The 27,320-nt window shown below is 49.6% G+C and overlaps 11 protein-coding genes across 11 annotated transcripts; 7 read left to right on the top strand and 4 right to left on the bottom strand.

Annotated features, from left to right (window-relative positions):
* Positions 1-528: 528 nt before the first annotated feature.
* On the top strand, positions 529-926 carry N7508_010893 (uncharacterized protein; the record flags this gene model as incomplete). The annotated part of the gene is made up of 2 exons (XM_058468953.1): positions 529-556; positions 727-926. The coding sequence occupies 2 exons, from the start codon at positions 529-531 to the stop codon at positions 924-926; spliced, it is 228 nt and encodes a 75-aa protein (XP_058316799.1).
* Positions 927-1,612: 686 nt separating this feature from the next.
* Positions 1,613-4,842, bottom strand: N7508_010892 (VAC14 family protein; the record flags this gene model as incomplete). Its single annotated transcript, XM_058468952.1, has 8 exons — positions 1,613-2,057; positions 2,120-2,279; positions 2,331-2,410; positions 2,461-2,735; positions 2,782-4,266; positions 4,318-4,488; positions 4,542-4,704; positions 4,775-4,842. The coding sequence occupies 8 exons, from the start codon at positions 4,840-4,842 to the stop codon at positions 1,613-1,615; spliced, it is 2,847 nt and encodes a 948-aa protein (XP_058316798.1).
* Positions 4,843-5,904: 1,062 nt separating this feature from the next.
* N7508_010891 (DNA-dependent ATPase RAD54) lies at positions 5,905-8,648 on the bottom strand (the record flags this gene model as incomplete). The annotated part of the gene is made up of 4 exons (XM_058468951.1): positions 5,905-7,575; positions 7,623-7,706; positions 7,755-8,412; positions 8,590-8,648. The coding sequence occupies 4 exons, from the start codon at positions 8,646-8,648 to the stop codon at positions 5,905-5,907; spliced, it is 2,472 nt and encodes an 823-aa protein (XP_058316797.1).
* Positions 8,649-8,707: 59 nt separating this feature from the next.
* On the top strand, positions 8,708-9,823 carry N7508_010890 (uncharacterized protein; the record flags this gene model as incomplete). The annotated part of the gene is made up of 4 exons (XM_058468950.1): positions 8,708-8,870; positions 8,932-9,271; positions 9,375-9,702; positions 9,752-9,823. 4 exons carry the CDS (start codon positions 8,708-8,710, stop codon positions 9,821-9,823), a joined length of 903 nt encoding a protein of 300 aa, XP_058316796.1.
* Positions 9,824-10,213: 390 nt separating this feature from the next.
* N7508_010889 (putative C2H2 finger domain protein) lies at positions 10,214-10,707 on the bottom strand (the record flags this gene model as incomplete). The annotated part of the gene is made up of 3 exons (XM_058468949.1): positions 10,214-10,331; positions 10,415-10,594; positions 10,667-10,707. 3 exons carry the CDS (start codon positions 10,705-10,707, stop codon positions 10,214-10,216), a joined length of 339 nt encoding a protein of 112 aa, XP_058316795.1.
* An 882-nt stretch (positions 10,708-11,589) lies between these two features.
* Positions 11,590-14,200, top strand: acoA (aconitate hydratase ACO1; the record flags this gene model as incomplete). The annotated part of the gene is made up of 4 exons (XM_058468948.1): positions 11,590-11,625; positions 11,747-11,764; positions 11,851-11,928; positions 11,978-14,200. The coding sequence occupies 4 exons, from the start codon at positions 11,590-11,592 to the stop codon at positions 14,198-14,200; spliced, it is 2,355 nt and encodes a 784-aa protein (XP_058316794.1).
* A 662-nt stretch (positions 14,201-14,862) lies between these two features.
* On the top strand, positions 14,863-15,945 carry N7508_010887 (uncharacterized protein; the record flags this gene model as incomplete). The annotated part of the gene is made up of 4 exons (XM_058468947.1): positions 14,863-14,946; positions 15,000-15,012; positions 15,068-15,427; positions 15,509-15,945. 4 exons carry the CDS (start codon positions 14,863-14,865, stop codon positions 15,943-15,945), a joined length of 894 nt encoding a protein of 297 aa, XP_058316793.1.
* A 666-nt stretch (positions 15,946-16,611) lies between these two features.
* Positions 16,612-18,322, top strand: N7508_010886 (glycosyltransferase family 20 protein; the record flags this gene model as incomplete). The annotated part of the gene is made up of 5 exons (XM_058468946.1): positions 16,612-16,918; positions 16,979-17,351; positions 17,400-17,770; positions 17,818-18,157; positions 18,208-18,322. 5 exons carry the CDS (start codon positions 16,612-16,614, stop codon positions 18,320-18,322), a joined length of 1,506 nt encoding a protein of 501 aa, XP_058316792.1.
* Positions 18,323-19,497: 1,175 nt separating this feature from the next.
* Positions 19,498-20,214, top strand: N7508_010885 (uS17 family ribosomal protein; the record flags this gene model as incomplete). The annotated part of the gene is made up of 1 exon (XM_058468945.1): positions 19,498-20,214. The coding sequence occupies one exon, from the start codon at positions 19,498-19,500 to the stop codon at positions 20,212-20,214; it is 717 nt and encodes a 238-aa protein (XP_058316791.1).
* An 858-nt stretch (positions 20,215-21,072) lies between these two features.
* Positions 21,073-21,791, top strand: N7508_010884 (uncharacterized protein; the record flags this gene model as incomplete). The annotated part of the gene is made up of 3 exons (XM_058468944.1): positions 21,073-21,146; positions 21,199-21,264; positions 21,329-21,791. 3 exons carry the CDS (start codon positions 21,073-21,075, stop codon positions 21,789-21,791), a joined length of 603 nt encoding a protein of 200 aa, XP_058316790.1.
* A 304-nt stretch (positions 21,792-22,095) lies between these two features.
* N7508_010883 (uncharacterized protein) lies at positions 22,096-27,052 on the bottom strand (the record flags this gene model as incomplete). The annotated part of the gene is made up of 9 exons (XM_058468943.1): positions 22,096-23,072; positions 23,117-23,632; positions 23,681-23,930; positions 23,981-24,556; positions 24,610-25,298; positions 25,350-25,531; positions 25,592-26,594; positions 26,660-26,779; positions 26,824-27,052. 9 exons carry the CDS (start codon positions 27,050-27,052, stop codon positions 22,096-22,098), a joined length of 4,542 nt encoding a protein of 1,513 aa, XP_058316789.1.
* Positions 27,053-27,320: the final 268 nt, after the last annotated feature.

The raw sequence follows: 27,320 nt of genomic DNA, 5'->3' as shown, positions 1-27,320 counted from the left end.
CCCTCTAAATCTGAAACGACGACGCGGTGTCATCGGCCCTGACTAGTGAACTCCACAATCCACGTTCTCTCCCCACCCCTTTCTCTTCTTCTGTTCTTCTATCTTCGCTTCTATCCTGCGTCAATCGCTATTCACTCTTTACCGGGGACCAATCACCCTTTCCTCTCTTTCAATCCGACACATTCCTTCCGGCAGCATTCCACGCGACCCGCATATTCTCTTGAGATCTCAGCGCCTACTGAAACAAGGTAAGGGAGACACAGACACACACCGATCCAGATCAGATCAGCCCAGGTCGATCTAGAGAACCCAGACAATTCAAGCAATCCAAGCCAATGGTTCTATCAATAGCAGAAACTGACACACGCCCGCACAGCGACCACCATATCCGGCACCAACCGCTCACGTTCCCAATTGCTGCATAAGGGAACGATTGTCGCCAACAAGTTTCCGTCTTCGCTCGTTCTGAACAAAACCAACGCAATATTTCTCTCTGAGATATTCTGATCTCTGCACATTTCATTCACAATGGGTCTCATGGACAAGCTACAAGCCAGTACGTGCCACCCTCTCCCCGCCAGTCCAGCCCTCGAATTCCCCCCTCCCCCACAACTCTGAAACATAACACACCTCGAACTCGGTCAATGCACCAACACCGGAACCATTTCGACTCGCTCCACACTCTCCCGACGAAACATGACTGAAAATACAACTAACAAACAACAGAACTCGAGCTCTACCGCCTCGAACAACGGTACGCCCGCCGCAAGCACCGCAGCACATTCTCCACGGGCGCGCAGTACATCGACGGCGAGTATGTCTACTCAACTGGCGCAAACTCACCCACTAGCACCGTCTCCAAACATTCTACAGGCTCCTGGCGGCCATCGGGGTGGGGAAGTGGCAGTAGCCAAGCGTCACGGTGAGGAGCCGAGCTAAGTTGAGCTGAGCTCTAAATTTACTCTGTCTCTATTTTTTTTCTCTCTGTGGTCTTGTCTAAGCCATTTCCATTTGCGCGGGGTTATGGGCGCCGTTTCTGTTTCTGTTTCTTTTTTTTTTTTTAGCATTTTCCTCTTCTTTCACTCCTTTTCTGTTCCTTCACTCTTCGCGTGATGCTTCCGCGGAGTCTCGGTGAATCCTGGGTTCTTGTATAGTCCCCATGTCTTTTTGCTTCTCTTTTCTTTCTCACTAGTTGGGATTGTTTATGGTCTGTCTCATGTGCTCCATGTACCGGGAAACCGAATTGAAAAAAAGTACTTTTTTTTTTTCCCAAGCTACAAGTCAAGGGCTTGGGTTAGATGTGCTTCTGTGATGTGTCTACCTCTGTTTCTCATTGCATTTATATTTGATTTTTCTTCGTTCATAGTCTATTTTGGGACTTGTGTTTGCAATATTCATGATTTGGTCTTCTCCATACGTTTTGTATCCTCAGAATAGATGCGTAATTTTACATCCTAGATCTTCATCGAAGCATGGCCACAAGAAATGATTTCATTGCAAATGGTAAATAGTAAAAGACTGTTGTCCAAAGAAACCTCGGATGCTGGGTATCTCCAGTTTAAGTACGTACAAGGAACAATGAAGCTATGCATAAGAAAGCACCAGCAAACCCCTATTTCTTCTTCCGTCCTCCAATGCCCAATCGTCCCAGGTTAGGAAGACTCGATTTGTGCTTGTGGGATGGACCCGGGATAACCGACTTCGTCACTCCACTATCCAGCCCACGACCGGCAGCATTGCCAATGCCAGGGCCACTAGCTCCGGCGTTACCAGTGGTATTCATGGCCGGAGAACCACGCGGAGCATCAGGAAGACCGGGACGATCCTTTGATCTGTCAGCGGCGGCGGCAGAGAGGGCTGCAGTGAGGGTAGGATTAAGCAGGGTATCGGAGGGGTCGAGAGAATGGCGCTGTGAAGCCTGGGAGCGGCGAGCGCGTTCCTGAACGGACTTGAATTTATCGAGGAGGTCAACCCAGCGGATTGTGTTTTCGTCGCGGGTTTTGAGGCGCGGACCAGAGGACCGGTCGAATGAGGAGGATGGGGCAGTTTGAGCGGTGCTGGATTGGGCCTCAATCAGTCTCGTGGGGGACAGAGGGGAGCGGGGAATCTTCTGGCATACCTGCGGGGGCCACTGTGGAGGAAGCCGATGTTGCTGACACTGTTCAGGCGATTTTTGAGGGCTGCGAAGGCGGAGCTCTGGGGGAGGAGCATGAGGACACCGTACAGACATTTGTAGAGGTAGGGATATTTTTCGGGTTCCAGGAGTTGTAGGCGGAGGTCTGTGTGGATGTTAGTTATGGATTCTCGAAGGATGAAAGACGGACACATACAGGTGAACACCGGGGATTCAAGGAGTTGGACCAGCTTATCGATCTGAATCAGCATGTTGACTGTCATCTCGAGTTCGGCACTAAGCTAGTGTTAGTAGGAGACCATAATCCAGAATGTTGGTGCACTGACAAGATCTGAAGTAAGTTGTATGCTTGCTCATAGGCTTGAGCAAGAAGGCAGAGAGAAAAGGTGGACACAGCATTGTGGCACCATGACCTGAAAAGAGCAACAAAGAACATTTGCCCATCCTGAAAATTGTGTGAGCCTCTGTATAAAGCATAGGTATCGGGGAATATCACTCTTGAATCAAGATTTCTCAGGCGTTTTCTTAACTCCGAGAGCTCTGGCGCAGTAATTAAATTGTTGTTCAAATTCTGCACCATGATGCTGGCAAATTCGAGATCCTGCATATGTTAGCATAGAGCGCTGAAAGATGATGAGTTCACTTACTTCTTCCTTCTCGAGACAGTCTGCCAGAGTACGGTAGATACGCTCCGGGCTCAAATTCAAACACAGCTGTCTGATAATTAAGTTTCCGCGCACTTCAAGCAAATGCCTGTCAGTGGAGAACAGCTGTAGTAGATTGACCATGAAAGAAGTGAAGTAGCTGTCCTCGCTGTTTCTAGATATTTGTGAAAGGAGCTGTAAGTCCTTAGTCACAACAGCCTCTGCAGGGTCTGATAGCGTTTTTAGCAGTGCCGGAAAAGTTCCATCATTGAACGCGACGACCTTTCGTGGTGCTTTGCGATGTAGCATGATAAGCCAGGACAGAGCTGCGACACGTGTGGCTTCATGCTCGTTGAGAAATTGCAAAGTGAGGGAGTTGACAGCGGCGGCATAATCAAGGTCAGCAGTAGGCAGAGGCGTAGAGACAACGCTGCTTCGTGGTGTGGCTGCAATGGAAGCGTCCTGCGCTGACTGCTTCCTGATGTCGATGCTCACCGTCTCCGTTGAAGGCCTGATTCCGGGAGTAGATGACCTACGCTCTATAGTCTCTTTGCTGGCAGTGTTAAATGGAATCTTCGAAGAGGGTTGAGTCTCCTCCGTTGTATCATCCGATAGAGAGTATATGTACTCGAGAAGCGATTTGTTGACTTGGTTTGCTGCTTGTCGTACTCCGTCCGAGCCACTCGACATGGCTGGGAGCACCTGGGTCAAAAGACGCGGAACAAAAGGCAAGATATCCTCCGGGCTAATCTCAAAGAAAGCATCAATCCATCGAAGGGCCGTCAGTTGCATTTCTTCCTCATAGGTGGTGTTGACAAAGCCGACAAGAATACCAAGAATCTTGGGGTGATCGATTTGTACATCCTGTCCGGGGATCCAGTCCCCGTCAGTTTGAATGAGCTCTCCATCGAAGATTGATTCCGAGTCTGAGTCCTCAACAGCGATGTCGCCCTTCGAATCACTTGCACCGTCGGCGTTGACATTCTGCTCGGTTGAGACACTCATGCCGTCACTTGCGGCCGAGTTCCTGTTGCTTTTCTGTCCCTTCCGGCTTTCCTCTATACCTTTCTTCAGTCGTGTGATCCTTTTAATTTCCGCCAAGAATCGATCGAGAAGGTTTTGGGTCGCAACATTAACGTCTTTGTTGGGACCGCCAAGGAACTTTATCAATCCCTCCAGGAAATCCGGTAAATAGCTGACAAGCTCTAGATCAGGAATAGTATCTAGAAGAGTAAGCCACGAGACCAAGAAGTTGCGAGTGAACGGCTGGATCACATGGATACGATCCTGGAGCAAGGGGATAAATCTCGCAAGAGAGAAAGCGGTAGGGAGATCAGGGTCATCCAAAGCGTCCGGATCCATTCGATCCTTCTCGGACAGCTGTAGAATAGACACATAGGAAGCGGCCGATTCGGCCACGATATCCTTCACCAGTCGATCCAGCAGCTCCGCACCATTTTTGACTGACAACTCCGAATCCGACGCAAGCTATACCACCTGTTAGCTCTGCAGCACCCCATCACGCATATCAGCACTCACCTTAGCTAAAGCATCGAAGATCTCATTGAAGAAAAGAAGAATTTCTCCTTTGGCAACCTTGGCAATATTATACATGCTCTCGCAAGCATAGTAACGCACTCGTGCATCCTGGTCCGAAAAGCACGCCAGTACAGGCGGAACAATCTCACCCAAGTACGGCGCAACCCCTTCCTGAACCCGGTATCAGCACATTTCCCCGCAGTACACGGTTATCTCAAACTCACAGATCCCAGAGCGATCGAGGCAGCCGCCAAACCGATCAACCCTCCATTCCGAGCGTGGGGCTGGTGAACAGCATAGGCATAGTCGTGACAAAGCTGTTCAACGATCTTTTGAATTTTCTCCTGGTCCGCTTGGAAAACGGCGTCGCGGACGATTTTCTCTAGCCTGTCGAAAAACATCGGTCAGTATAGGCCCTAGCTCATTGTTTTGGCGGGCTGTCTCAAGGCTGGCATACTCTAAAGCCCCCTGCTTCCTCTTGTCATAGAGCTTATCGTTCAGCAACCGCTGGATTGTTTGGTCCATCGCTCCGAATCGCGTGAGATGCGGGTTCTCCTCCAGCCAAGGCTAAGCAATGTTCATAGTGAAGAGACGCGCTGAAAGAAGACCGTCACTAGGGAGATTCACGCCACAAGTCAGAGGCCCAGATCGAGGAGTGAGGTCAAAGTGTTTGAAGACAGATGCGTTGTCAACGCGGAGATTGTGATGTCAGCAGTGGGTCTGGACTTGAGCTGCATTGACCGCCTTTGTTTAACAAACTTTTGACAGCCGCCTGGCCACACTTTCACTCATCTTCGCCTTCAGCCTGGGACTTTTTCCTATCCTATCTAGGCACTGAGAGACTACTCTTTCATGATGATCCTTGGATTACTCCGCTATCGATGAGCAAGCGCACAAGGCTACAATGTCATTGAACTCGACAGCCACGTATGCAAGCTATAAGACGAGAAGGTCCACTTGGCTTTGATTTGGTCCCTTCGCCTTCACCGCCACACCAAAGTCTGCGAGAAGGGTTTCTATATCAGGAGAGGCGTGGAAGGCGAAAACATCAGGATAAAGGTAATACGTGGATTGGAACGAATCGAAGGTATCGACTACAACAATACCTCCGCCTCTGTCGCTAAACCGGAGAAATGCAAAGCCATAAGCATTCCGCAATAACCCTAGAAGTCCAATGCATCACTTTCAATACGCTAACATCTAGCTTAATCAATGAAACAAGTGGAAAAGATGCTATCGGCGAAAAATCGGCCGTATGTTCGTTCTTCACCGATAGCGTCCCTTTGCCTTGCTTTATCGATTAAGCTAGATGTTAGCGTATTGGATGTGGGCATATTAACTTACAGCGTTGTAGCCCATCGGTCGTCCGACAGACGCGAAGATTTCAGTTTAGTCGATGCCCTCGAACTACTCGAATCCAGCTACAAACAGTGAAAGCCCATTTGAGTTTGATATTCAATAAAATCCCGAATTCGTTTATGATCATGATCGCTCGCTCCAAATGATACGCTCCAAAAGATACAAAAAGACCAAATGCCAACGACTGTAACAAAATCCCGAAACTGCCAAGTATGCCAAATAATTCCATTAATGACTGATGTACTGGAAGACCGCAGAAACGTCTCGTTCACTGGTCTCTTGTCTCAATAACAGATCCTGGATTTGATTCATAGGGCCTTTCTCTCCGGTATTGATCAAGTGGTTCCACGAGCTCGTGTCACCATACAACATAGCTGGGGCCTTGATGTATTGTGTGCCGTCGGGTCGGCACCGTTTGCATTTGAAGGTATCGTGGGTATCGCTGCGCGTGTCGGGTTTAAACTGGAAGAGTTCGCGCAGAGAATCCAAAGAAAAGTGACGCTCGACATCTTCTGCAGAGTCGACGACACATGATGATAGTGATTGCTTATGGGACTGTCGCTGGAAGATCTTCTCTTCAATCGAACCGGTTGCAATGAAACGGTAGACGAAACAGTCCTTCTTCTGTCCGTCACGCCACACTCGTGCCAGCGCTTGCTGGTCAGCAGCTGGGTTCCAGTCGGGATCGAAAAGCACCAGACGGTTGGCGCCGATCAAGTTCAGACCACATCCACCAGCCTTGCTACTCAAGAGGAACACAAATTCAGGGCCATCTGGGTCGTTAAACTTGTCAACCAGCTTAGAGCGTTTCTTGATGTTCATGGTACCGTCAAGTCGCAGGCAACCGTATGCACGCGATCGACATAGCTTTTCGAATAGATCCAGCGTCTGGGTGTAGTTGCTGATCAGAACGATCTTGTCGTTTGTGTCTTGTCGGATTCGGGCTAGCATGCGGTCAAGAACCATCATTTTCCCGGAATACCAACTCTTGATCTCTCGATCACGTCCTCGAGAATCGGGAGGTGAGTAGTCTTCGGGGAATGTATGCTCGCACCCTGGAAGATCGTTCTGAAGGTCAAGAAGATCAGGGTGGTTGCAAAGCTTTTTCAAAATGCCAATTGCTTTCAACGGCTGACTGCCCTTTCCACGTAGAAGGCTTCGAATCTCGGGACTCTGGATAAAATGGTCGTATAGACCACGCTGGAACTGTGACATATTGCAGAACACGACATGCTCATACTTGATCGGCAAGTACTTGGAGAGCAGCTCATTGGTTCGGCGAATAATGAATTTGTTGACAACGCCGGAGAGCTCCGAGAGTCGTTCATCACCCAATTTCTTTTCTTCGTCGGTACCTGCAGCGTCTCGACCTCGCAAGATTGGCAGCTCGAATCTTTTCCGGAAATCGGCTTGTGAACCGAGAAGATTTGGGTTGGCAAAGTGGAGCAAAGCAAAGTACTCAGACAAGTCATTCTGGATGGGTGTTCCAGAAAGGATGACTCGGCGAGTAACGTTCAGGCTGTTCAAAGCAGTCCATGTCAAGCTTTCTTTGTTCTTAAGTCGATGGCCTTCGTCACACAGGAGAAGTCCAATGGGTGCATCCTTCAATGCATCAACATACATACGAAGCGTCTCATAAGACACGATGAGACAAGGCCTGACGATTCCACGCCCTGATGCAATGGCCCACTGCTTGATCTGGGCAGTGAGCTCTGTCTTTGAAGCCTTTCCATCCACTGCAAAGGGAGTTGTGGCGTCCTTCCCAAGCCATTTTGTCAACTCGTTGGCCCAATTGCCGACCAAACTTGACGGGCATGCAATAACACATTTCTGAATTGTTGTTCTTCCTGCCTCGGAAGACTGTTTCAAAAGTGTCCACATCAATGCAATACATTGAAGCTGTATCTGTTAGCACTAGGCAAGGGAATTAGAACATTAAAACGTACTGTTTTTCCAAGACCCATGCCGTCTGCCATAATGCAACCGTTTGCATTCTTATCAACCAGCCCAGTGGTACATCGATATAAGAACTAAATTGTATCAGCTTCCTCATCTAGCAGGCCCAGCAGGAACCATACCTTTACTCCCTCCACTTGATGTGGCCGTAGCACTTTGCAAAGTCTCGGATCAATGACAACAGGCACCTTCGGTCGCTCATCCGTATCCTTTTTCAACCCAAGAATGTCCGCCAAACTCTTGTGCACAATGGGCTCATCTAGTATCGGCTTCTCCTCGGTGGGCGCCTCCAAAGCCTTAGGCTCAGGCTCAGCAGGAACGTCATCCACCGTGGGATCATACAACACAATCGCAAACTCTCCACTAGGATCATGCAGCGGTTTAACAACAAATGTTGCACCCTGCCTCATGCCCAATGTGGGAGCAGCCCGGCCGGCATTGTATCCATCGCCAGCCTTATTGATAAACGGAATTTGAAACCGCGCTCGAAACGCCATATCCTTGTCCTTAGGCTTAAACACAGGAAATTTATTGACCTCCCTCGTCGCCAAAGCAAGCCGGTCCTCATTCGTGTATGGTTTCTCCGCCCCATCCTCGACACTCCCATCAGCATTGGTATAATTAACCTTCCGCTTCTTCCTGGACGGTTTCTCGGATACGCGTGTGGGCGTCGCCGAGCCGGGACATTTAAACGGTCTCACAAGACGATCAATCGAGTTCACGGATTTGGGTTGTAAGGGTGTTTTGGGCGTGCCCTCACCAGCGGGTCGTGGTCGATACCTGGTTGCCAGTGTTAGCAAATTAATTAAAGATGCCAATAAGCCCAGCAATCATCGCACATCGCTCCAAATCCAAGCCAAAGTACACGAGATCACTATACACGTCCTCAAAGTCGATGGTTGTTGATGAGTCAAAGTCAACGCGATCCTGTCGCGTCTGCCTACACCAAATAGACACGGCTCCACGTGATATGCCGAGGGGCAGCCCCGCCAGAAAGCCGGGGGAGCTTCGGGCATGGACTTGGACTTAGCTGTGGACATTCCCCTCTCTCGGACTCATATTCAGCCTAGAATCCATGGCTTCCGACTTCTGGGCGGGCTACCTAAGTGGTGCACTAGGAATAATAATCGGCAACCCTCTTGATGTCATCAAAGTCCGGCTGCAGGCGGGAGATGGGCATACAGCTGCATCACCGACACATCTAAGCCGCCTGGAAAAAGCAACCTCATTAGTTCGAGGTCTGTCACCACAATCACACTGCAGTCCTCAAGCACCACATTAATATTCAATTCTATATAGGCGCCGCAGCCCCAATCCTAGGCTACGGAGCCCTAAACGCCATCCTCTTCGTGGCCTACAACCGCACACTAACAAGCCTAGACAATTCCATAGCAGATCCAACAAACCCAACTGGGGTCTCACCATACAAAATCTGGCTAGCTGGAGCCGCAGGCGGACTGGCCAGCTGGACGATCTCCTCGCCCACGGAATTCATCAAATGTCGTGCGCAGCTAGATCCACGAGCCGAGGTATCGTCGTGGGCGGTGGCTAAGGACATCATCCGCACGCGCGGCTGGAGGGGTCTTTATTTTGGTGGAGGTATTACTAGCGCTAGGGATGCAATTGGCTATGGGTTCTAGTATGTCCACGCCACCCCCGGATCTATGCTATATCCCTGTGGATATATATTTTGATATTTCTCTTGGGAAATGTATATGTGTTTGGTTACTGATATTTGACAGTTTCTGGTCCTACGAACTATGCAAACGATTTATGATTTCTGATGATGACGGTACATATCAATCTGCTATGAATATTTTGCTGTGTGGGGGTATTGCTGGGGTTGTCACTTGGGGCTCGGTATTCCCTTTGGATGTTATTAAGACGAGGTTGCAGGCGCAGACGATTGGGGACCATGGCCAGGTATCCGAAAGCCAGGCTTTATTGGGACGACGGAAATTGAGCTCTTTCCAAATTGCCAAGGAGACATATCGGGCCGAGGGTGTGAAGGCATTCTACCGTGGTCTGGGGGTTTGCAGTGTTCGGGCATTCATTGTGAATGCTGTTCAGGTATGTTCCTCCTTTTTCAATTACGAGGTTGGAACTAATATTGATACAGTGGGCGGCATACGAATGGCTAATGAAGAGCTTTAACCAATTGGGTACACAACCAGTGGATTTGGGGATATGAAGCTAGCGGTGTATATCTACGGATAACTTAGTACCCCCACACAAAGTGAAGACAATCTACATGAACATACCGAAAGCCCGTTCAGGTTAGATTCTATTTGGTATTGAGGGATTTCTATTGGAATTACTCGGAAGTATTGCCAAGGGGTAAATTTCCAGGCCGTTTTCGCCGACCGTCGGCGGTTTTTGGTCACCCGCAAACCGGAAGAGCGGAAACCCGGCGAGTATCGGCAATATAAAAAAAAGGTGCCGCACGTGACTTTAGATCAACAGTCAAGAGATGGAAACTTTTATTCGGTGTTCAGTGCTGGAACAGAGTCGTGGTCGCGTAGCAGGTGTGCTTCTTTGCTTCTGATTCTTTTATTGTTTTCCCGGCCGAATTTGGGCTGGTTTAATCCTCCATCGCGTCGGGGTTCTCCTTGGATCGCTTGCCGTTGTCTGGGACACCCAGTCCAATAGCACGTTCGGCGAGTTCCTGGCTGTGAGGCTCTTCCTTGAGGATTTTAAGTCTGGGGAAGAGCGCGTTAGAAAAGATGCGTGGTAAATACGCGATATGTGATGCACGAAGGCGGTCCACCATATGTGTGCTCACCTCTTCTTGTGGTTCTTGCCCTTTGTGTGAGCCTTGAGGTTGTATTCACTCTCAAACCATTTAGCGCACTCCAAGCAGTAGTGCTGGCCTAGGCCAGGGAGGTCTTCAACATCCTTGCTATCCTTAAAGATCTCAAGGTGACGGGGGGAGTCGATATCCCGAAGGACCTGGTCGTAGTCTCTGGGATGGAGTTAGCACAACACATCATTGAACGGATAAAACGAGGACAATATAGAGTGCATGTTGACATACCTTGTGCGACGCTTGGTCTTGATTCTCCTGAGAGCACCCATTGTTGCCGATAACCTCGGATAGCCGATCAGCGTAGATGCAAGTGAAAAAAAGATACCACCGATTTCCGGAGTGAAAGAAGACCAAGCGGGTCCAAGTTGTTCAGTTTGAGCGATGAAATTTCCGCTGACTGTGGGTCACGGGGCCCGATTGAAACGCCTGGGCTGTGATTGGCTGGTAGGCAAAGGCGGCGATGATGCGGGATTGCCGTCGGCACGCCTCGGCTCAGCGTCACCGGTTTACGCTGTATTGGGATGACGTCTGCATGCAGTATGATGCTCCGTATATCCTATCCTTGATTTTACATTTATCATTTTACATTCATTATTATTATGCTCTAGAGTTTGATATAGCTGGACTATAAGTGGCAGAGCTAGGGTACACGTGTATCAGATGAACCCACATGCCGGGGTAACAGGCCGAGTTCAGACCTTCGCCTTTGGTCCGAACTGGGGTTGTAATTGGGAATAACTTGATTGGTGGCCGAATTATACCCGTCACATGTCTGGTATCACCATTACGTTCACATGGAAGTACACTATGCTCGAACAACAGTAGAATTCATGTGTTCAAGATCTAATAGTCAATTATTATATAGCTGCAATAGGGACTATCATTCCTCAACTCAAGAATTGTCGGGAACAGCCATACTCCTTGTAATCGCTTTGCCGTCGCATGCGGGCTTAGCTCCAATACCGTACTGTATCGCCGGGGTAACAAGCGGTTACGGCTCTTGTCTCGGGCCCCGTAGAATCTTTCTCCCACTCAAAAGCAAGCTTTCGTCCATTTCTCCTTCCTTTTTTTCCTTCTTCACTCTCCACTCTCACATTGAAGGTGGTTACTAGCTCTTGGATGTACTATATCATCTGTTAAGAGCTTCAATCATGATCGCTACCCGCCTCGCGCGCGCCGGTGCGCTGGTACGTCTATCCTATATTCCCATATCCTCGGCTCGTCGCGGCGAGGCTGGCATCTGCCATCCTCGACCGACCTCAAGACCGCAATTTGAATGAATCCAAAGCTAACTGTCTTCCTGAATAGGCCCCAAAGTCCCGTCTTGTAAGCACAACCAAGCTCCAGCCACACGTGGCACGCACAGCTGCTGCCGGCGGATCGTCATATCTGCAGATACTAACATGAAATAGCTTTTCGGGACCCGGGCCTACGCTACCATTGGCAATGACCCCCTCGACAAGAAGGTCGAGATGACCAACCACGAAACTGTAAGTGGCTATCCGGCAGTTCCACTAGCAATCAACTAACCCAATGTAGGGCCACTACATCAACTACAAGAAGATGTCCGAGAACCTCGACATTGTCCGTTCTCGTCTTCAGCGCCCTCTCACCTACGCCGAGAAGGTCCTCTACTCTCACCTTGACGATCCTCATGGACAGGACATCCAGCGTGGTGCCTCCTACCTCAAGCTCCGCCCCGACCGCGTTGCTTGCCAGGACGCCACTGCCCAGATGGCCATCCTCCAGTTCATGTCTGCTGGTATGGACTCCGTCCAGACCCCCACCACCGTCCACTGTGACCACTTGATTGAGGCCCAGATTGGCGGTGACAAGGATCTTGCTCGTGCCAATGAGATCAACAAGGAGGTCTACGACTTCCTTGCCTCCGCTACTGCCAAGTACAACATCGGTTTCTGGAAGCCCGGTTCCGGTATCATTCATCAGATCGTTCTGGAGAACTACGCTTTCCCCGGTGGTCTGATCATCGGTACTGACTCTCACACCCCCAATGCTGGTGGTCTCGCTACTGCTGCCATCGGTGTCGGTGGTGCTGATGCCGTCGATGTCATGGCTGGTCTCCCCTGGGAGTTGAAGGCCCCCAACGTCATTGGTGTCCGTCTCACTGGCCAGATGTCTGGCTGGACCACCCCCAAGGATATCATCCTCAAGGTCGCTGGTCTCCTCACCGTCAAGGGTGGTACCGGTGCCATCATTGAATACCACGGACCCGGTGTCGAATCCCTGTCTTGCACTGGTATGGGTACCATTTGTAACATGGGTGCCGAAATTGGTGCCACCACCTCCATGTTCCCCTTCAACGACCGCATGTACGACTACCTGAAGGCCACCAAGCGTCAGCACATTGGTGACTTCTCCCGCGAGTACGCCGCCCAGCTCCGTGAGGACGAGGGTGCCCAGTACGACCAGCTCGTCGAGATCAACCTGTCTGAGCTCGAGCCCCACGTCAACGGTCCCTTCACTCCCGATCTTGCTACCCCTCTCTCCAAGTTCAAGGAGGCTGTCAAGGCCAACAAGTGGCCCGAGGAGCTCAAGGTCGGTCTGATCGGATCTTGCACCAACTCTTCCTACGAAGATATGTCCCGCGCTGCCTCCATCGCCCGTGACGCCCTCGACCACGGCCTCAAGTCCAAGTCTCTCTTCACCATCACCCCCGGTTCCGAGCAGATTCGCGCTACCATCGAGCGTGACGGTCAGCTCCAGACCCTCGAGGAGTACGGCGGTGTCATCCTTGCCAACGCCTGTGGCCCTTGCATTGGTCAGTGGGACCGTAAGGACGTGAAGAAGGGTGAGGCCAACTCCATCATCTCCTCCTACAACCGTAACTTCACTGGCCGTAACGACGCCAACCCCGCCACCCACGCCTTCGTCGCCTCCCCCGACCTCGTCGTCGCCATGACCGTTGCCGGTACCCTCAACTTCAACCCCGTCACCGACTCCCTCAAGGACAAGGATGGCAACGACTTCATGCTCAAGGCTCCCACCGGCGACGGTCTTCCCAGCCGTGGCTACGATGCTGGCCGTGACACCTACCAGGCTCCCCCCGCTGACCGTGCCTCGGTCAACGTTGCCGTCTCCCCCTCCAGTGACCGTCTTCAGATCCTCGAGGGCTTCGCCGCCTGGGACCGCAAGGATGCCACTGACATCCCCATCCTCATTAAGTGCCAGGGCAAGACCACCACTGACCACATCTCCATGGCTGGCCCTTGGTTGAAGTACCGTGGCCACTTGGACAACATCTCCAACAACATGCTGATCGGTGCCATCAACGAGGAGAACGGTGAGGCCAACAAGGTCAAGAACGCCTTCACCGGCGAATACGACGCTGTCCCCGCCACCGCCCGTGACTACAAGGCCCGCGGCATCAAGTGGGTTGTCATTGGTGACTGGAACTACGGCGAGGGTTCTTCTCGTGAGCACGCTGCTCTTGAGCCCCGCCACCTCGGTGGTCTCGCCATCATCACCCGCTCCTTCGCTCGTATCCACGAGACCAACCTGAAGAAGCAGGGTATGCTTCCCCTCACCTTCTCCGACCCCGCCGACTACGAGAAGATCAAGCCCGAGGACAAGGTCGACCTCATGTGCACTCAGCTCGAGGTTGGTAAGCCCATGACTCTCCGTGTCCACCCCAAGTCTGGTGCCCCCGCCTTCGACGTTTCCCTCAGCCACACCTTCAATGAGTCTCAGATCGAGTGGTTCCACGACGGCTCTGCCCTCAACACCATGGCCCGCAAGGCTTAAATGGTTTCCTCTTTCATGACTCAACAATTAAAACCTTCAGGTACCTCGGTTATAACCCCGGTACCTGTGTAAACTACGTTTCTCTTGTGTGTTGAACGATTCAGATACATGCTTTGAGAAACACGGTGTGACGCGGCGGCCCATTATAATGGATTGTCTGTGGTGCGCGTGTCCCTTTCCGAGCAGGGTATGAGGAGTTGCGCTCTGGGAAAAATTATGAATGATCCTGTGTTTTCTGCGTTGATTCCCGATATTTGGGTGGGTTCAATGGATATACTCTGATTTCAGTTTTTGTATGTTAGGAATGGCATACAACACAATTTTCTGTTCACTCATGGCAACGTAACTACTCTTGTAACCTTTAAACTGTAACTTCAAGTCCGTTGACCCGTACATAACGATATATGCGGCCAAATTATGCACCTCGGAGCTGAGATAAGCTGCCGAGGCCCATCGCACCCCGCGTTGCAACTCATATAGCAACTCATATAAAACCACAGAGTCATCGGAAGAATTTGTGTCGATGTACTAGTAGTGCCTTGTCCCGACAGCTCTGTTAACGTCACGCCAGAGCTTTGCCATCTTGAATAATAACCGATCACTGATTGGTCACTGTTACTTGCCACTTGACCAGGGCTTACTGGCACCAGTTCATATCAAACATGGCCACACAACTCGTCCAGCTCCCTGAAGTGGAGCGACTCAGCGCCTCGGTAATTCGAATCCTAGGTGGCAACCCGGGAAAGGTGAGTAGATTTTTATACATAGACCACTTAGCCCAAGCTAACCGAGCCTACAGTTCACACTCCAAGGTACCAACCAGCACCAATCAATCCACCCCTGCAGTTCAACCCTAACAAAATACAGGAACAAACACGTACCTCCTAGGCCACGGCCCTCAAAGAATCTTAATCGACACGGGCGAAGGCAAACCAAGCTGGGCCGCAACCCTGCAAAACCTCCTAACAACAGAAAAAGCCACAATTACCCAAACCCTCCTAACACACTGGCATCACGACCACGTAAACGGCCTCCCAGACCTACAAAAGATCTGCCCAAATACACAAATCTTCAAAAATGACCCTGACACCGACCAAAATGATATTACCGACGGCCAGGTCTTCTCTGTTGAAGGTATTACCCTGAGGGCGATTCATACGCCGGGCCACACGACTGACCATATGGTTTTCTTGTTTGAGGAGGAGGGGGCTATGTTTACTGGTGATAGTAAGTGTCCAATCACCAATCCGTATACATATGCATATGTGTATATGGTATCTACTGAAACATACAATCTAACAAGTATAGACGTCCTTGGCCACGGCACAGCCGTCTTCCAGGATCTCAAAACTTACCTATCAAGTCTACACCGCATGCGCGAGCGCGTCTCTACAGGACGTGGGTATCCAGGACATGGAGCTATCCTTGAAAATACCGGTTCGCGTATTGGAGAGTATATCAAGCATCGGCAACAGCGGGAAGATGAGGTATTGCGTGTGTTACGGTATGGCAAACTTGATGTTTCGGATGGAGAGAGTGGGAGTGGGGGTGAGGGTGAGAATGATTGGAAGAAGGCCTGGACGCCAATTGAGCTTGTGAAGGTTATTTACCGGGATGTTCCTGAGAGTTTGCACTTGCCTGCATCTGGGGGCGTGTTGCAGGTTCTTGGGAAGTTAGAGGGGGAGGGGAGAGTTGTTGATGATGGGAATGGGGGTTGGAGGTTGAGTGAGAGGTCTGCTTTGTAGAGTTTGATATTGTGCTCGGGGATTCGTGAATTCATGGCTATAACTTAGTACGTATGGGTTACATAGTGTAGTTTTGGTTCTAGAATTTTGGGTTTAAGCCTCTGAATCATGATGTTTGGCCACTCTATATTTGTAGGAGAGAAGGTTACTCTGGCCAGAAATGGGCAATTTCACTCTGACTTTATCATATTTGATATGATATTAGCTGTTTATCCATACATATGTCCCCTTATATCGATATCTGTATCGGTGGCTATATTTTATAGATCGCGTTACGTAAGCCCAGCGACGTCAGCGCGCGGTCATTGGAAAAGCAGGTGACCTGTGAGTGGTTGGGCTGATTTGCCCTGTTAGAAAGAAGAGACCCTCCAGACCGTATCATATAAATTCATCTCTTCTCTCTATTCCCTGCTTTGCCTAATGTGATCGCTATTGAAGAACTCCACCGCATTTCCAAGTTTGTTCGGGGTGACCTCACTCGGCTCCCCGCCCTTGCTGACTTTCCGCCTTTCCCCTCCAAGACTTTTTTGAATGGAGTTTGGTTGCCTGGTCTTTCTTCTTGTCTGAAGGTTTTGTTCTTCATCCAGGAGTCCAGCCTCGCCTGACTTGGCACCTGTTCTTCGACTCATCTCTTCGTATCCGCGTTCCGTTCTCCAATTTCCCGTCATGGCTTCCAATGAGGAAGAACCGAAGCAGAGTGAGGCTCGTCTACTTCTCGTCTCCAACCGCCTACCGATCACCATCAAGCGATCCGAAGATGGAAAGTACGATTTCTCCATGTCCTCCGGAGGCCTGGTCAGCGGGTTGAGCGGTTTATCCAAATCCACCACTTTCCAGTGGTACGGCTGGCCTGGTCTGGAGGTCCCCGAGCCTGAGATCCCAGTGGTAAAACAGCGTCTGAAGGAAGAATACGGCGCTGTACCCGTCTTCATTGACGATGAGCTGGCAGACCGCCACTACAATGGGTTCTCAAGTGAGTAGCTGTTCCCCGCAGAGCTAGCCGCAGACATGCTGATCTTCCAACTTTACATAGACTCCATTCTTTGGCCGCTATTCCACTACCACCCCGGTGAAATCACCTTCGACGAATCTGCCTGGGAGGCATACAAAGAAGCCAATCGTCTGTTCGCAAAGGCTATCTCCAAGGAAGTGGAGGATGGCGATCTGATCTGGGTGCACGATTACCACTTGATGCTGCTTCCTGAGATGCTGCGCGAAGAGATCGGTAACAGCAAGAAGAATGTTAAAATCGGCTTCTTCTTGCATACTCCGTTCCCTAGCAGTGAAATCTATCGAATTCTGCCCGTGCGCAATGAATTGCTTTTGGGCGTTTTGCATTGCGATCTTATCGGTTTCCACACTTACGACTACACCCGTCATTTCTTGAGCAGTTGTTCGCGTTTACTGTAAGCTTACTCTCTCGGATTTTTGGAGGCTGTCACTAACAGAGCTAGTGGTCTTGCAACTACACCTAACGGGATTGAATTCCAGGGCAAGATCATCACATGCGGAGCATTTCCCATTGGTATTGACCCCGAGAAGTTCAAAGAAGGATTGAAGAAAGAGAAGGTCCAGAAGCGCATCGCTACTCTCGAACAGAAGTTCCAGGGCGTCAAGTTGATGGTCGGTGTTGACCGTCTTGATTACATCAAGGGTGTACCCCAGAAGCTGCATGCCCTCGAGGTATTCCTCAGCGACCACCCAGAATGGGTTGGAAAGGTTGTTCTAGTACAAGTTGCTGTTCCCAGTCGACAAGATGTCGAGGAATACCAGAATCTGAGAGCCGTGGTAAATGAATTGGTTGGTCGGATCAACGGAAAGTTCGGTGAGTCCTCTCTCGATTTCAGCTTGAGCAATCACTAATTGAACCAGGCACGGTCGAATTCCAACCTATTCACTTCCTGCACAAGTCCGTCAACTTCGACGAACTTATTGCCCTCTACGCCGTATCAGATGCCTGTATCGTCTCGTCAACTCGCGACGGCATGAATCTGGTGGCCTACGAATACATCGCCACACAACAAAAGCGCCATGGCGTCCTGGTCCTTTCCGAGTTCGCCGGTGCAGCCCAAAGTCTGAACGGCAGCATCATTGTCAACCCTTGGAACACGGAAGAACTCGCAGGTGCCTACCAAGAAGCCGTGACCATGAGTGACGAACAGCGAGCACTCAATTTCGCCAAGCTGGACAGATACGTGTCCAAGTACACCAGGTGAGTTGTTCAGCCAGTCTTAGTATTTTAATATAGACTAACATCCACAGTGCCTTCTGGGGCCAATCCTTCGTCACCGAACTCACCCGCATCTCAGCCCACTCCGCCGACAAATTCCAAGTCAAGAGAGCACAAGGCGAGGGCATTGTCAACAAAGCCACGTAATAGTTCATCTTTCTCTGTGCCAGTACCGGTTTCTGGCCATCTGAACGGGCCTTCCGGATAAACCCCTTTTAGACACTCACGAACATGGATGAGGCGAATGCTATTTTCTTGGAGTTCGTAACTCCTTTTATTCTTTCTTGTTGCCTTTTTTTTCTGGATGCGTGGGGTTTTCGGCTCTGTGTTGGGTCTCTAGGAATAATTGCAGATATAGTCCACGTTATTCGGTTTAGACTACACTTGTATGCATTTGAAGTTCTCTACTCCTCTTTTTTCCGCCCCCCTTCGGCTTTGGTTTGGTGTAGTGTATCATTCCTTGTATACTAAAACCGGGGCCAGAAATCTGTTGACACTGCCATAAAGCATCAGACAATTTCTGTTCAAGCACATCTATTTGTTACATTGTTTGTGCCTGAAGTTGGCCTCTCTTTTCTTTTCTCATTTCTTCTGTGGCCATTTTCGAGTGCCTTAGGTTGATCATCTGGATGACTAGAGGTGTGCGTTGAAACCCTTATGGACACTGCTGTAGATCGGAAAGAGATTTGCATGGTTTATGGTAGCGGTCTACTACCTTCATAGACTCAAACCCCCTTCAAGCGTGATCAAGACCATCCAAGATGCGTCCAACATTTCCTCAGCTGGGCGTTACCCATGGGGCTGAGACTTGCAGTATTTGGACAGGCGGCTGCAACGTCATGTTGGTCTTGAATTCAATTGTGTATTCCTCGGCCACTGGCCAATTAATCCAGTACTTTACGCGGAGATTCATGTTTGCTTTGTAGGACATGTTCGAGGCGTGTTGACGCGTAGAGAACTTGGAGGACATAGGAACAGCCCATGAAATTCACGTTTCATCGACTTCGGGCCAAAGCCAACAAAAGAATAGATAGATATCCAAATAGAACAATTCACAATCCAATTGGCTCTGTTAATCTAAGTACTGCACAGCGTACGTATTCGGAGATCAGATCTATATACTACGATGCAAACAGTGCAAACATGCTTCCCCGAGAAATTCTCGAAATCTCAACTTCAAACACCTCAAGCTCACAGCCATTGGGAGAGTACCATCACCACCACAACCAATTCCGAGCGATCCGCCTCCCTAGCTCAAAGTCCCTTCCCAATCCAACCCAAATCCACCAAGGGAGCAGCCACTAGGCACCCAGCCAAACACAATGGCACCAAACCATTTCCTCCGGGCCGCGATGCCACTCCGAACAATGACACCACTGTCCGTGACACGCCCAACCCTCCTCCAAACTCCCCAAATCACAACTATCACCCGCCAAAAGACAACCAGCACACAACCCAAACCGACAAACACCCCAGACACCCTAACCCTGCCACCCCGCCTGCGCGCCTACGCCTCAGTCCTGAAGACAGGCACAGTAGTCTCCGTCGGCCGAATGGACCGCACCGTCCGCGTCTGCCACAGACACAACACCTACGACCGCCACATCGGCAAGTACTACCCCAAGGAAACGAGCTACCTAGTCTCGGACCCGCGCAACAGCCTCCGCGACGGCGACGTAATCGAGTTCTCGTCCGGCGCGCCGAAGAGCAAAAACGTCCACCACGTCGTCGAGCGCATCATCACACCGTTCGGTAGTGCTATTTCTGAGCGGCCGGCTGTGATGTCCCGCGCTGAGCGTGATGCTGAGCGGGAGGCGCGCTGGGCCGAGAAGTATGTACGACGCGAGGGGAGGGTTCTGGGTCGCGAGGTTAATCTCAGGGCTGAGGCTTTGGAGATGGCGGTTCAGAGGGGCGAGGCTGTTGATGAGGCTGCTTTTGAGGGGCTGTCCACGGCTCAATTGATTCGCGAGTATCACGGGGGCCAGGAGCGTGTTGGAAAGATTAAGAAGCTTGTTAGAGAGAGGATGGAGATGGAGTAGGCTTCTTCTTTTCTCTTGACTTGGTGCTTCATACCCAGTTAATTGGGCTTGTTTTATATCTGTATTGGAGGTGCCTGATTGGTATTCCTTGTCATCATATCTCGTTTGATGCTCCGTCTTGGTGTTGCATGTCGGATTCAATGTACTGTACTATACCGCTTCAATTTATTTCATTGCATTATCATCATTAGTTGAGATCTTTCATCGTATTTAATGTCAATTATCTAGGTCTAGGGCTGACTACCCGAGGGATTTTGCAGTGGTAGTTGTTCATAAGATATACCGACAGAGAAAGGGATACATAATTATATTGATAATATACAAGAGACTGAGCATCTAGCTATGTTAGAACACTATCGATAATAAGATTTCTTTCTTGCCACTCATGTCTTTCAGTCGTTGAAAGGCTCCAAATACGAGACGAACTATTTCCTTGCTCGTGTCTCATATCGGTCCAATGGTCTCAAAAGCAAAGGGACATGTCCAATCTGGATTCTTTTACTATGTTTGATACTCCCGATGCAAGATGATGGGCATTGTGATCTTTCTTCGACATCTTAGCCTAGCTCACCTTGACCCCGTCCATGGTGCATATACCTTGGGACATTTTCTTTTGGACCTTATTAGGGGACGTGAGAGGACGTAACTATAAATTTGATAGCAGGGCTACTCAGGTACAAAAGGGTTCATGCAGTTTGGGGATATTGTAGACACAAATCAGATTTCATTAAGATATCGAATACCTCAGCATTTACCAGTTTCATTCAGCCGCCGCAGAACCAAACTCATTATCAACACACTGAGCTATCTCAATCATGACTCGCATGAATTATTCTTCCGTACATACCCGCACTCAACATGTATACGAAACCAAACGATTTACAGCGTACGACGATGGGCAGCGAACTTGCCGGCGTAGTCTCCAGAGATCTGTTATGAACCTTTAAGTCCAAGTAATTCTAATCATTGCTAAATCTTTTATAGAGAAGATGACTCCCAGGAGGAACAAGGGCCGACAAATCTGCCCGAGATCCCACAGTTGCGATTCATGTCAGTGACCACGAACACATAGCGATCTCGACGACATCATAGATGTCTCTATTCAGAGTCGCAGCTATGTAGGCTTTGAAAATTTCCATGGCTTCAGCCGGTTAGTTGAATTGCACATCCAGGGCAACTGCCTCACAGTTGAGTCTTTGTCAAAGCTCGCAGAGGCAATCCGACTTAGCTCGGAAGACCTGCGCGAACTTGATTTGTCAGAAAATCTGATTGAGGTTGTTACGGCTGATCAGCTGGTTAAGTGGAAGATTTCCCTAGACTTTTTCGAGAATTGCTATATGCTCAAGAGACTTGACTTTAGTGAAGATAGACCTGCCGGCATGGAGACTCTCGTTGAGGCCTACCTCAGCAGTGAGCTTCATTTTGATCCAGGCCAAAATGGGATTCCTTCTGAGCTTTACGCTGTGCATTCAGAGGATCCTGATAGTGACGACCAAGACGGCGACGACGACGAAGATTCAGGAATCGGAATCAACAGCGACCACAGAACATACCCACCCAAGCCCAGGTCCAAATAACATGAGCCAATTGCTGCAAGACTCCAGGTCTTCGGTCAGTACCAGACCGAAGAGATATCAACAAGAACGCAAAAAAGGTATCCAGTTCGATTAACAGATGCCTACATATCTAACTCATGTCTATGATATACTAACATTATCGCATGCCAACCATTCGAGATGCAAATCAAATATAACAAGGCAAAGACATACAGTCCCAGTAAGTAATATATAGAGATGGAAGCCTACCCGTAACTCATACAACAACGTAAAACTTCCCCTGAGAATGAAGCAAGGAAGATAAAAAGAACAATTAATCCATCACCTAGTCAAAATCAATGATATCATTGAAGATATCAGGCAAATCAGAAGTATCATCATCATGCCATTCAGCAGGGAGCGCCATGTCAGCTTCATCCATGGGGAAAGAAGGCGCATCCTTCTGTGGTGGGTGTGGTGTTCGAACACCCATGTATTTCAAAGGCTGCATCAGAAAAGAGGAGATAGAAGAGTGTCGCCTGGAGTCGCCTTGGCTTTCTTCGTCCTTGGGCTCAGTTTGACTTGCCTTTCGTTTCAGGTTGCGTGCCGAATTCCTTTCCATTGTGACTGGGAGTGTGCTTTGCTTCGCAAGTTTCCTGTGTTTTGAGACTGCTCGCTTCACAGATTCCGGGGATGTGTCATCCTGAATTTCGATTACCTCGTGTTGAGTCTGGGGGCTTGATGGTTTGGTTTGGCTTCCAAGAGAGGACGACTCAGCCTGGGGAGCAGACGGTGCTGAACTTATTGAATGCTTCTTTGGTCTGGAATTCATAGCCGTGAAAGCATTTTGTGTTTGTGGTTCTGTCATTGGCGAGTCTGGTCTTGCAAAGCTGTTACCTGGTTCTCCTAGGAGGGAGGACGGAGAGATAAGATCGCTGAAGTCGTCGTCACCATAGTCACTCGAATGGATTCTCATTGGGCTCAACACTCGCTTGGTCTTGTTTGAAAACATACTTCTGCTTCTGTCTGATAGAGCGAACTTTCCTTGGATTGAAGCTTTCTTTCCGACCTGGGATGTCAAGCTCTTTGCCTTTGAGAGATTGTCAGCTTTCTTGGATTGGCCATTCCGTTGCTTTGCCACTTGGCTTCCCGTACGCGCATTGTTTAAGGGAGTGACTTTTGTGTTACTGTCAGAAATCGTCAATTGATTGAGAACACTCTCCTTTGGGTTCGCAGGAATAGTCCGCTTTTTCGCTGGCTTTGGAGGCTTGTCCAAGCCATCTCGGCAGCAAAAGTGCTTGCAACTGGGACAGTCAGTCTGATCTTGAATAAAGCAATGAATCTTGCAAACCTTGTTTTGTCTTTACACCTGTGATTGCAAGCCCACTTTCCATTGGCAAGTCGGATTGGCTCAGGGCTCTCGTCTTCTTGTTCGCCCGTTTCTGGGGCCCATCCATCTTCTCGAGAGTTTGAAGCCTTCTTTCCCCGATGGGACGGACTTGGGGTGGTATCAATCGAGAACCAGTCAATCTCATCATTTGGCTGAAACATTGGCTTGGAATGATGTTTGAGTTTGGTTGTGCGGCCATTGACGACCAGGAAATCATCCAGCTGTAGATCGTCGCCATCGAAGTCGAGATCGTCCAAGTCTCGATGGGGTTTGGGAGTATCATTTATCAAGACGGGGCCATTTGAACGAGTGGCCTGCCCTTGGGCAAGATTTTTCGCAACTTGGCGAGGTCTCGAAGTGTTGGTACCAACTATCCTACGGATGTTTTCCGTTGGGCGACGAGCATGAACGGGAGTCGGAGACCCTTCTCGCACAGGAGCAAATAACGAAGGCGAAAGCTGGGGTTTGAGCTCAGCCATCCTCCCCGTTCCAGCTTTTCACTGTTAGCCACAGGTCAGGATACGGTAAAAAAAATACTTACCAATGCCATCGCACATGACATGACAAACAACAAACTGCTCAGCACTCATCAACTCCGCAGAAAGATCAATCTCCAAGCGCTCCTGGAGCTTTCTCGCACAAGTCCGTCGAAAATCAACCATGCGGCCGTCAGACGTCTCGGTCAAACAGCACACATAAACAGACCGGCGCTGAAAGAATGTCGGAATCTTTTCATTCATAAAAGCAACTTCGACCTTGAATCGGAGAGTCACACCCCCATTCTTGACTTCCTGTATCAATGATCAGCAAAAGTGAACCAGATATGCAATTATCCACAAACCTTCCCCAGCATCCTCACCGCAACCCTCAACTTAGGAAACCCCTTCAATCTCGATAACAACTTCGCCCCGAAAGGCGGATTCTTACTCAAGATCATATCAATCCGATAAGCCTCCGTTTCTTCCAGAGTTTCAAGGCTGGTAATACCAGCAGCAGCGAATTTCCGAACAGCCACGACACCAACTTGTTCAATCTGCTTCATCTGGAGAGGGGAGTGATCCCAGACCTTAGCACCGAAGCTTCGAGCAAGTTCCATGGCGTTGAGGATAGCAACTGAATCTCCACGCGCGATTTGGCAGTCGATTAAACAGCGGACAAGTCGGTTGACATGGGCGAAGACGAGGGTTTTGTCTTGATTGAAGGTGAATTTGTGTTTTTGAAGTTGATCGCTGTCTGGGTAATCGATTGCCCCGAGTTCGGATTGCAAGAGGAGGGAGGTTTTGTGGCATGGGAGTGCTATATCGACTTTTATGGGAAATCGGATGCCGGGATCACGGTTGATTTCGCGGTACAGGGACTTTTCGCCTCCTTTCAGGCGGACTTCACGGAATTCGTCGCCTTGGGAGATCACGGTGAGCTATATTATCATTGTTAGCATGAAGGTAGTTTCATGGGAGCGATGAATCTCACGGTCTCTGATAGTGTTGCTTGTGGCTTCAATGACAACAAGACCTTCATCGTCTCAAAGCGAATGTAGTACCGAGCCATGGCATTGCCAAATTGAGTCGAGCAAAGGCTATCAGCCTCAATAAGCCCAACCTCCCTCAGGAGATGAATATCCTTCTTGCAAATCTGTCGTAAGAGCTCATCCTCATCCTCCTGATTCGCACCCTCTTTCAGCTTGAAATGAGTAGGATTGCGCCGAAGTCGAACAAACAGAAAAGTCCCAGCAAGCCACTTGATAGCAGAATCAATATCAGAGATATTCCCCAGCCCAATTTCAGCATTGAGATGATCAATCAAATTCAAATGCAGACAGCTTTCCAAACTTTCCGACCCAGAAACGAGTTTCTCGTAGTGGTTCACCCGTTCCTTTCGAGTGAGGATAACCGCCGTTGCACTGTCGTCAAATTGAGGCCGTCCTGCGCGGCCCAGCATTTGCATCATCTCTAGATCAGAATACTCCTTGCAGCCGCCTTCTTGCCAGCTGACGGTGTTTTTGATTATCACCAGGTGGCATGGTAAATTGACGCCCACTGCGAGGGTTGATGTGCAACATATCACGCTGATGTGTCCATCTCTAAAGCCTGCTTCGACTGTGTGGCGGTCTGCGGGTCCTAAGCCGGCGTGGTGGAATGCGACACCCGCGGCGATGGTTGCTATTTGCCATTAGAACCGAATCAGAAGGGTTAAACGAACGGAATAAATACTCTTTAGGTCATCGTTATGAGTATCGAGGGGTCTCACAGGTCCCTTCCAAAGCCTAGCTGGCGGGTTCGTCATCGTCCAAAGACGAGCCAGCTCCTTCGCCGTCGAAAGAGATGAGTTGCGAGTACAACAGAAAATCATAATGGGTTTCTGGCTCGAATGCATCCCAATGACCTCTGGCAACCTTTCAAAACCTCGTCAATACCCCGCTAAGCAGCAAGTCCAGGAAGAAAGGGATACATACTTCGAACCACAGACTTTGTCAAAAGCAAAGTCATTCAGAGTAGACTGATACCCATAAACAACCTTCTTGAGCTTCACAGGACGGAACTCCTCCCCGAAATGCTCTCTGTGCGCAGGAATATGTTGATTCGTGGCATCCTTCCCAAGCCAAGTAGCTATATCCTCAGAATTGGGAACAGTAGCACTAAGCGCGACGAAGCGAACATTCGATCCGATATTTTTCATGCGGGATACGACCGCCTCGAGAGTTGCGCCACGAGTTTCTTTGAGAATGTGCACTTCATCAATGAGGAATAGTTTCACGAGTTGCATTAACTTCCCGTAATCTTTCCATTTCCGCGTCATGCTATCCCACTTCTCTGGTGTTGTGATGATTATCTGGCTGCTTTGCACAGCGCGCAGTTGCATGTGATCCGTGTCACCGGTTAGCTCTGCGCAATTGAGGTTCAGGGTTGAGAACTTCGAGTACCAGTCTCTGAATCTTTCGGCGCAGAGGGATTTTGTGGGTGCTTGGTAGACAACTTTGAAGCATTCGTCTTTCAAAGTATTGAGGAGTCTGCAGATGGCCAGTTCCATGATCACTGTCTTGCCACTGCCCGTTGGGGCAGACAGAACGATGTTGTCGTTACTGTTGTAGACAGCGTGGAAGGATTTGGACTGGATGGTGTTGAACAATGGAAAAGGGAACATCGAGCGATAATTCTCCGGTAGATCGTTAACGGAAACGAGTACAATGCCCCGAACGGACGGCGGGATATGAATGAAAGGTCCTTGTCGCCGGTTTCCAGTCATCACCCCAGGACTCGGATGGGTAGCCAAATACTGGGGCGAGGATTGTGTGGCCTCCACATGGTATAAACCCCGATTCATCTCAAGATCCCTTTGTTCCATCTGCCTCACCTCCGTCCTCTGACGAACGAATGCCAATGGGCTGAGCGGTATTTTGGGACCATGATCCGACGAAGTAGACGCCTCGCCGCTGTAAGGAGTCATACTAGAACTCGCTATTGCGTGTTAACATCTCACGCAACACCGCAAATCAATCCGTAGTCAAATCAACCCAACTCACGCTGAAAGAAGCGAGAGATATTCTCCGGCTGAGATCCACACTGGAAAGTCAACTGAAGGGAACCTAGATTTGCATCATTATTCGCCATCTCTCCGTCGTTCTGAGCTAGTAATTCCAGATCTAGTCCATCAGCAGATGTTATGGGTTTGGGATGGAAGACCTACCAAAAGCATCCAATCCCGGATCTTCATTCTGGAGAGAGGGTGCCAGAGTACTGAAAGGCCGTTGTGGCGATGGACTGCTGTGTCGTTGTTGCTGCGAGCCTTCGACGAGTCTTTGGTCGATAGCTTCTGCTCTACTCTGGTATGGGCAGGATTGATATGGTATAGCTGGGACCCGTTGGGAGGAGATATGGAAGGGTTTGAAAGGCTGTGATTGATGATACCTTCGCATGATGCCTCTATTTTGGCCAATTGAGAGTAAGTGTGATGAAGTGAGTTGAACTACGGTGGTAGGGCTGTACGGCTGGTCCGTGGGAGGTGACCATGTGATAGCACGTGGACACCCAATCTCATGTTACGTACCGGGACTAAGTAACTATTGCAAGACTAGCAGACACGGTAAATGATTTGGGGTATATGAAAGAATTTCATTGCTTCGTATATATGCATATATGAGCCAAACCGAGAAAAAGATGGAGATCCCGGACGGCGAATGGACA

This window comes from Penicillium antarcticum (genome assembly GCF_028974205.1).
Source record: "Penicillium antarcticum strain IBT 31339 chromosome Unknown utg000009l_segment0_segment0, whole genome shotgun sequence".
Classification (NCBI taxonomy): domain Eukaryota; kingdom Fungi; phylum Ascomycota; class Eurotiomycetes; order Eurotiales; family Aspergillaceae; genus Penicillium; species Penicillium antarcticum.
The sequence above is the reverse complement of the archived record's forward strand: the minus strand, read 5'-3'. Positions and strand labels throughout refer to the sequence as shown.